This window comes from Perna viridis, chromosome 11 (genome assembly GCF_037379345.1).
Source record: "Perna viridis isolate PV_CMFRI_1.1 ecotype Kerala chromosome 11, ASM3737934v1, whole genome shotgun sequence".
NCBI lineage: Eukaryota > Metazoa > Mollusca > Bivalvia > Mytilida > Mytilidae > Perna > Perna viridis.
This window is the reverse complement of record NC_142455.1, coordinates 288,363-297,212: the sequence shown is the minus strand read 5'-3', so window position 1 is coordinate 297,212 and position 8,850 is coordinate 288,363. Positions and strand designations below refer to the sequence as shown.

Here is an 8,850-nt window from a genome sequence, read left to right as displayed (position 1 = left end):
AAATATAAGTTTGGTGTTGTTATTGTCTCTGGACATTTAAACATTTACATGGAAAAGGACACCTCGGATAAATATAGCCACAAGTCAATATCTAGAACAATATATCAAAAACATTATGCATATATAAAATACACATATCAAATGGGTTTTCAAGAAACATAAATGTACATACCGTATTGGTAGACTCAATAAACCCTCAAAAGTGATCATTCTGATAACTCTTCATCGAAATAGATATGTGACCTTCATTGTTTTCATTTAAGAGTAAGCTTTTTTAAAGGGACATAAACCAATGTAACATATAATTCTATGCAAATTGTGTGAAATCAATCAATCACCAAAATCAAACACTTTGGTCTCAACATTCCGGCCCCTTAATTGTGGTCATAAAACACAATTATCAAAATTATTAATACGAGCCAAAGTGAAAAAGACAATTAAAACCAAAAAAAAATAAACTCTTAATCAAAGTCAGAAATCAAAACGTTTCTGGTGCATAAACATTCAATAGTCTTTATACTGTTCTATTGGTCATTCTCTACCAACATACACAGTTTCGCAATTGGTCTAGTTAATGTCGTCGTAGCTGTCTTCACTTTCGCTGAACGTACGAATCCGTCATTGTTTTTGAACACTTCGATTATTCGACCTAAGTTCCAATAGTTTCTCGGACAATTGTCTTGTATTATTACAACATCGCCTATTTCGACATTTCTTTTCTCATTAATCCACTTTTGCCTTTTCTGTAGGGATGGTATGTATTCTGATGTCCACCTTCTCCAAAATAAATCAGTCAAGTATTGTATTTGTCTCCAACGTCTTCGTACGTAACTGTCTGTTTTACAGAATGTTCCAGGAGGAAAATATTCTCCTGGGCGTAATAAGAGCAGATGATTTGGCGTGAGAACATTGATGACGTTCCCACTGTCGGATATGTCGGTAAGTGGGCGGTTGTTTAGTATTGATTCAACTTCGTACATAAATGTCATAAGTCCTTCATCGTCTAGTCTGATGTTCTGTTCTTTGATTACTGAATACAGGATCTTTCTCACTGATCGAAGTAGCCGCTCCCAAATTCCTCCGAAATGGGAAGCCGATGGTGGATTGAATTCCCATCTTATACAATTTTGAGTCATGAAACTTTCAATCTTGTCAATGTTCCATCTAAGAATTTCCTCTCGCATTTCTCGTTCTGCACCTATCAGATTCGTTCCGTTGTCAGATCGGATAAGTTCGGGTACACCTCTCCGGGCAATAAAACGTCTTATTGCATTGACACATGAATCCGTGTCCATTGAATGTACTATTTCCAGATGTACTGCACGTACAGACATACAAGTGAATATCATTCCATACCTTTTAACAGTACTCCGACGTTGCTTGATGTAGAACGGTCCGAAGAAATCAACGCCAACCATAGAAAACGCAGGTTTATCCGGTTGAAGTCTCTCTGCTGGCAGATCAGCCATCTTTTGTTCGAGTAATGGTCCTTGATATCTCCTGCACGTGACGCACTTCGATAACATTCTTTTTGTAAGTGAACTTGCACCGATTATCCAGTATCGTTTTCTAAGTTCTGATAGAATCGAATTTCTGCCAAGATGTCCTATCGCACGATGAATGTCATTGATAATCAACATCGAAATATTCGAATTCTTTGGCAGTATAATCGGATGTTTCATATCGTAAGGTATTTCCGCTCGGTCTAATCTACCACCTACTCTCAATATGCCGTCATAATCTATATACGGATCCAGTTTGGATAGTTTTGATGTTTTCTTTAAAGTTTTCTTCGAATCACTAGATAGAGAATCTATTTCATCGGCGAAATGTTGTTTCTGGATATATCGGATAATACATTTCTCTGATCGTTTAATTATATCCGTCATGATCAGGTTTCGTTTCGTTTCAGTTTTCGCTTTGTCACATCGTCCTTTCAGAAGATCGAAGAATATCAAAATTCTACACACTACTCGCTTTAGTTTCATCCAATCTGAATATCGAGTCATCAATTTGTCAAGTACGTCATAATTCGGTTCCGTTATAAGTGTATTAACTGTTTCCTTTATTTCGCAAACGGAATCGGGAATTGAAATATCTATCTCTTGTTTTGGCCACTCACATTCTGTTTTCCAAAGAAAATCCGGACCATTTAGCCATGCCGTGTTTGTCTGAAAGTGTGAGGCTTTCATTCCCCTAGACGCAGTGTCCGCTGGGTTGACTTTCGTGTTGACATATTTCCATTGCTCGGGTTTTGTTACTTCCTGAATAACTTCTAGTCTGTTAGCAACGAAAGTGTGAAATCGTGATTTCAGATTGTGAATATAACGCAAAACGGACATACTGTCTGTCCAGAATAGAATTTTGTCGATCGTGTAATTCAATTCATCAACAATAACTTTATTTAACCTGACAGCCTTCGCAGCGGCGGCGAGCTCAAGTCGCGGTATCGTAATTTTCTTGAGGGGATTAACTCTAGATTTTCCAAGTACAAATGCACAATTGATTCTATTCGCATTGTCAACAAGTCTAATATAGAAAACCATTCCATACCCTGTTTCACTAGCATCGGAGAAACAAGATTCGATCTCTGTTATATCTGTGGATTTGTAACATCTCGGTAGTTGTATATTTTCTAGTTCGCTAAGTTGAGCTAGCCAATCAGTCCATTGTTTAAGCTCGGCTCCAGTGAGCTCTTGATCCCAACTGTAACCCTTCGTACACAATCGTTGTAAAATAGATTTCGCTGTGAGCACAAATGATGATATTATTCCCATAGGGTCGTAGATTGAACTTGTAATCGATAGAACATTCCGTCTAGTCGTTGGTTTGTCCTTACATTTAACTTTGAATTCAAAACAGTCAGTTTCCTTGTTCCATTGTACACCGAGAGCTCGTTCTACAGGTAAGTCATCATCAAGGTTCCAATGCTGAACATCTTTACCTCGATCATCTTCAGGTATCGAGTCTATAACGGACGGCATATTACTGATCCATTTAGTCATTTTAAACCCACCATTTTTGCACATAGAAGTCACATCTCTAATAACATCGATTGCTTTGCCCTCGGATTCCACAGATGCAAGACAGTCATCGACATACATACTGTTTGTCATAATTGTCGATACAGACGGATGATATCTGTGTGCATAATCTTCAACAGTCTGTTTCAACGCAAAGTTACAACATGTTGGCGAGGACGTTGCCCCAAACAGATGGACGGTCATTCTGTACTCAACGGGATTTTCAACTACATTGCCATTCGGCCACCAAAAGAATCTAAGACAATCTCTATCTATCACAGGAACTCTAACCTGATGGAACATTGCTTCAATATCTCCTAGAATAGCCACATGTTCCTCTCTGAATCGTAAAAGAACGCCAAGTAAATTGTTCGTCAGGTTTGGGCCTTGGAGTAACTGTGAATTCAACGAAATGCCCATATAGGTTGCTGAGCAGTCAAAGACTACACGGATCTTATTTTTCTGCGCGTGATATACTCCGTGATGAGGCAGATACCAAACTCGGCCATCATTTCTGTCCAAATCTTCTAGTGGGACGATTTCCATATAACCTTTCTCAATGAGCTTATTCATGAACTCGATATAATCTTCTTTGAATTTCGGATTTGTGGCAAACTTTGTTTTCAGTCCTTTCAAACGTTGCTTTCCCTGATATGCATTATTTGGAAGAGTCATATATGGATCTCGAAATGGTAAACCTATCTCGTAGTGACCATTCTTGTAGTTGAGTGACCTGTTCACTAATTCTAAGAACTTCTTATCTTCGACAGAATTTTCCAATTTATCATCGATGATTCTTTCCGGGAAATCATAGTTCAAAGAATTTCTTAATAATTGTTCAAGTCTCAAATTGTCTTCATCAATAGCTTCAATAGACATCAACTGCGCTCGATTCACAACCTGTTCTGTTTCGTCAAAGTCTCTGATTACATTCCAAATGATCCATCCTAATCTAGTTCTAGTAGCGTGAGGTGATCCACTGCAACCTGTAGCCAAGTCTAATGGCATATATGCATCCGGAACGTTATTTCCAATCATCAGACCTACTTCACAATCCGGTGACTGCCATTTAATGTGCGACAAATGACTCCATTTTGAAATTTCATCTTCTCTAGGAATATGTGTACTTGAGACGGGTATCTTATCTTTGGTGTAGACCTTTGGAAGATTGACAATGTTCTCCATATCAAAGTCCATGCCTTGCATTCCGGATACGGCGTACGTTTTCATGTTGAAAGGCTCTCCCATGGTGTTTACTTTCAAGTTCATTTTTTTTACCATTTCCACCGAGACGTGTAAGCAAATTTTCAGTACAGAAAGAAACACTACTTCCAGTGTCGAAGAATGCGTACGTTTCAATTACGGCAGGTTTATCTCGAAGTTTGACCTTTACTGGTATTATTGCCATTGCACAAGATGACTCACCGGCCCCTGTATGGGTGGTACTAATAATCGGATTCCAGTTTTCAGTCAATCGATCGGTTTGTGTTGATCCTGTAGACGTATTTTTACTTTCTTGTTGTTGTCTTTCACTATCATGAAGTATGGTTGGGTGTCTTCTTTGACAAATTTTACACGTAAGTCTATTTCTACAATTCGCTGTTCTGTGTCCTATTCTCAGACAACCAAAACAATGAGCGTTTGCTTTTAAGTGTTCATAACGGTCTTTGATGCTGAGCTTCAATATTCCTCTACAGTTTTCAAGACTATGATTTCTTTCACAATATGAACATTTCTGATCATTGACCTGTTTTTGTGTTTCCTGTTTTATCTCAGTAGCAAAACTACTCTTGACATATGTTGCCTCTTTCATTTTCGTTGCCTTAGATTTAGAAAACTTCGAGTGTTGTGAGTTTGAGTTCGTCATAGCAGGTTTTCCATAAACAGGATCATTCAGTTTCTTAGCCTCAGTTTTCACAAATTCCACAAAGTTTGAAAATTTCACTTGTTGTTTCTTGTCTCTGATATTCGACACAACGGTTCTCCAACGATCATGTAAATATAGTGGAAGTTTTTTCATTAACGACTTAATGTTTTCTGAGTACTCTAGGATTCTGATAGCATCTATACTTTCAATTGCGTTTAAACATTCTATCAAGAATAGAGAGAATTCATCTAGCCCCTTTGAATCGCCTGATGTAATGTCGGACCATCCTAATGCTTTTTTGATGAAAGCATTGGCTATTACTTCTTCATCTCCATATCGTTCTTGGAGTTGCCTCATTGCTGAGTTATATGCATTTTCTCCTATTAGCTGACCAAAGCCAGATACTACTCTATGCGCTTCGCCGTAGGTAAATTGCTCGAGGTATGTCATTTTCTCTTCTTCAGTGTCAGCATTGACTACAATTCTAGCTGTAAATTGTCTAATAAATTTTCTGAATTCTAGCGGGTCGCCACCGAATTTCGTTATATCTGGAACAGGCTTTTGTAAGTACCTTACGATTGAAGACATTTCTGAATCGTAATGATTGTCGTTTCGATTTGTGTTAGCTTCTGGGTGTGGATGTAGCTGAAAATCCATGAATTTATCATCTCGATTTGGTTTTATTCGTCTGTCAATGTCATGATTGGGTGCTTGAGAACTCGCCTTATTAACTGATTTAACCACTTCAATTTCCGGTTCTATATGCCTATAAACTGGTTTAGATATCACTTCGACTATTGGTTCTATGTGTTTTCTCTCGTGTACATTGTCTACATTTAGCAAAGTTTGTTCATCTCTATCCTGTTGAGGTATATATGGGTTTGCGTACACATTCAGACTACGGTGTTTCATTTTGTTAACCCTATAAATACTTTCATCATGTTTTGAACTACTTTTTCCTGTGGATGCATTTTCAATACTTTCGTTTTCTGATTCGTATCTATCAAGTATTTTCTGTTTAGCATCAGATATTGCAATGTTTGTTTTCAATTCTAGCTCTTCTTCTTTAAGTTTGAGTTTCATTTTCGCAAATTCTAACTGCTTTTTCTTATTCAAAGCTTCCATTTTTGCTTCAAGTTCGGCCCTAGTTTGTTCTTCTATTAATCTCTTAGCATATATACTACTACGCATACCTTGACTTGACACCTTACTTGATGAAGCACGTGTCCCATTGTGTCTGCTTGACCTTTAGCGTCTTTCATCTTTCTGTAACTCTTGGCTCATGGAACTGAAATACTGCATCATACGAGTTTTGAATAATTGACACATGATTTCTTTCATCAAACTTTTCAATGTATAAATCTTTATTATCATGAGTTATTCTTGGTAAAATGCTTTGGTGGTGTTCGATAAATTGTTCATATTTCTCCATCCATTGATAATGTTTTGATCTTATTGAATCGAAAGAACGTTTTTCATCAATCATGTTAATTATTGAATTCGCTAAAGTCTTCAATGTAGTAAATTGCTTACTTGCATTGTTCATTTCTAATTGTTCTCCTTTCTCAGTGAAAGTTCTTGGACGTGTTCCTCTGTCCTCATAGCCATCTAACTTAATACCTTTATCTTCTGATTCTTTGTCGACGTTCGCATATGCTTTAGCCTCAGCTTCTGTCTCATGAGTAGAAATAGCTTCATGCATCTCAGTATTAGCAACAGCTTTGTCGTCATCCTCTTGTTGATCCATATCTTCTGGTCAATACGTTAATGATATAATGGTGGGCTTGAAGTCATATACTAATTCGTCTCATTCAAGTTTATTCAGTATCAATATGAGAACGATTAACTACAAAATATGAAAGAATAACATTCATAAGCATTTGTCAAAATACTTTCACAAAAATACAAATGTTACAATTCACATAAATAGTATTGCAAAAATACAAAATCCGATTCGTACTAGATACATAGTGGGAAAAGTGGAAATATCGAGTACCACTTTGTGGACAGTGAAAAATGGAAAAATCGAACGTGACCCGTTTAAGAGAGAGTAACTTTAGAAATAAATATGTATTATTTGTGGGGAATGACAAAATATAAGTTTGGTGTTTTTATTGTCTCTGGACATTTAAACATTTACATGGAAAAGGACACCTCGGATAAATATAGCCACAAGTCAATATCTAGAACAATATATCAAAAACATTATGCATATATAAAATACACATATCAAATGGGTTTTCAAGAAACATAAATGTACATACCGTATTGGTACACTCAATAAACCCTCAAAAGTGATCATTCTGATAATTCTTCATCGAAATAGATATGTGACCTTCATTGTTTTCATTTAATAGTAAGCTTTTTTAAAGGGACATAAACCAATGTAACATATAATTCTATGCAAATTGTGTGAAATCAATCAATCACCAAAATCAAACACTTTGGTCTCAACAGTGCTGTACAAAGACTTTCGCTTCAACTATTCCAAACTTCTGGTTTCTGATATATCGTGGTTTCGGTGGTATGTGTTGAAAAACATATCTGGCGTCAATAGAGGCGTCGATATCAAATTTCATATCATTGAACTCGACTTGATTTGTCCACACAAGATCATTTGTTGTTGAGTTCGTAGCATCCGTCATGAACAGGTAAAGCATCTTATTTCCTTGTGTATATAAATACTTGGCAAATGTTGCATTGGCCTTTTCTATCAATGGTCTATAGTCATCACTTTCCACTAAAATTATATAATTAACTCATGTGTTCATTAAAGGTATGTAACTCTTGCAATGTCTTGCAGGGTATTGAAGATTATTCTATTTAGAGTGTACAAATACACGCTTACGTGTGTAGATTGGGATAAGTATCTTTAAAATTATAACTGTAACCTTACTATGGTAATATTTGACAACTCTTCATGTTTTAAAGTATACAGTTGTTTGTTTGATTTGTGATTTTAATTAAACAAATTATTTCTTATGTAATCAATGATTGTTGGGGTTTACCGCCATAGCAGCTTCACTTCAGCTATATCTAGGCAATGAAAATGAGATGAATGATAGAATGAACATGAAATGATGATGATATGAACAATGGGATGAGACTCAAGGATATTGTCTCATCCTACGGCAAATGTTGATTGCCACTGGAAATAGGGAGAGCTGTGTAGGGTCAGGCAATTTAGCCTCCTCTGTGGGAGCCCAATCTTTCCTACTCTGATAGAATACCACTGAAGGGTTCTTGAACGTACGAGGAACGTGACATATTTCCCCAACATGTTTCACCACTATGGTTTCCGATCAGGTTTTCCGTATAATGTCCTAACTCTAGTATGTAACATGTCAGGGTAACCCCATTCCACCACCTGGGGCACACAACCCAGTCGCTCTGATGGCAGAGCGCCCTGACCCCTGGCTAGGGTTCTGAGAACTTTCACCCAAACAGCATTCCTACGCTGGGCCAACGTTGGTTCAACGGAGTCATTTAAGTTGGGTCAACGTGGGGTACCATATGTTGCCCTATGTTGTAAGTGTAAAGAGAGCCAACGTTGGCCCAACGGAGGCAAACAATAGCTGGGTCAACGTTGGCCCAACGTAATGCCAACATTGACCCAACAAATACCCAATGTTGGCCCAACATAAACCAAACGTTTCCCCTACAAAGTGGTCCGATAATGGTATTCCTTGAGATATTAGATTAGAATTTTCTAATTTGTTTACTTGTTATGTCGCAGAGTGCTGATGCTATGCACTACATCACAGAAAGCAGTCAAATCGTCCCTCAGTCTATCATATAAATTCTTGAAAGTTAAAATGTACCAATGACAAGCTGATTGTCGTTGACAATATTAAAACAAAAAAAAATCTATTATAAAATTAGCAGATATTACAAGCATTGGTGTAATAGATATTGAAAATTTGCAAATCATTTGCATTTGATAGAACTATGATAATGCCT

General features: G+C 37.0%; 1 protein-coding gene across 1 annotated transcript; it reads right to left on the bottom strand.

Annotated features, from left to right (window-relative positions):
• Window positions 1–524: 524 nt before the first annotated feature.
• Window positions 525–4,208, bottom strand: LOC148602227 (uncharacterized). Its single transcript, XM_088553256.1, has one exon. The coding sequence runs from the start codon at window positions 4,206–4,208 to the stop codon at window positions 525–527; it is 3,684 nt and encodes a 1,227-aa protein (XP_088409382.1).
• Window positions 4,209–8,850: the final 4,642 nt, after the last annotated feature.

What these genes read in the sequence shown, in the direction of transcription:
- LOC148602227 (XM_088553256.1), bottom strand. Translation starts at nt 4,208, where the DNA reads ATGGAGAACATTGTCAATCTTCCAAAGGTCTACACCAAAGATAAGATA.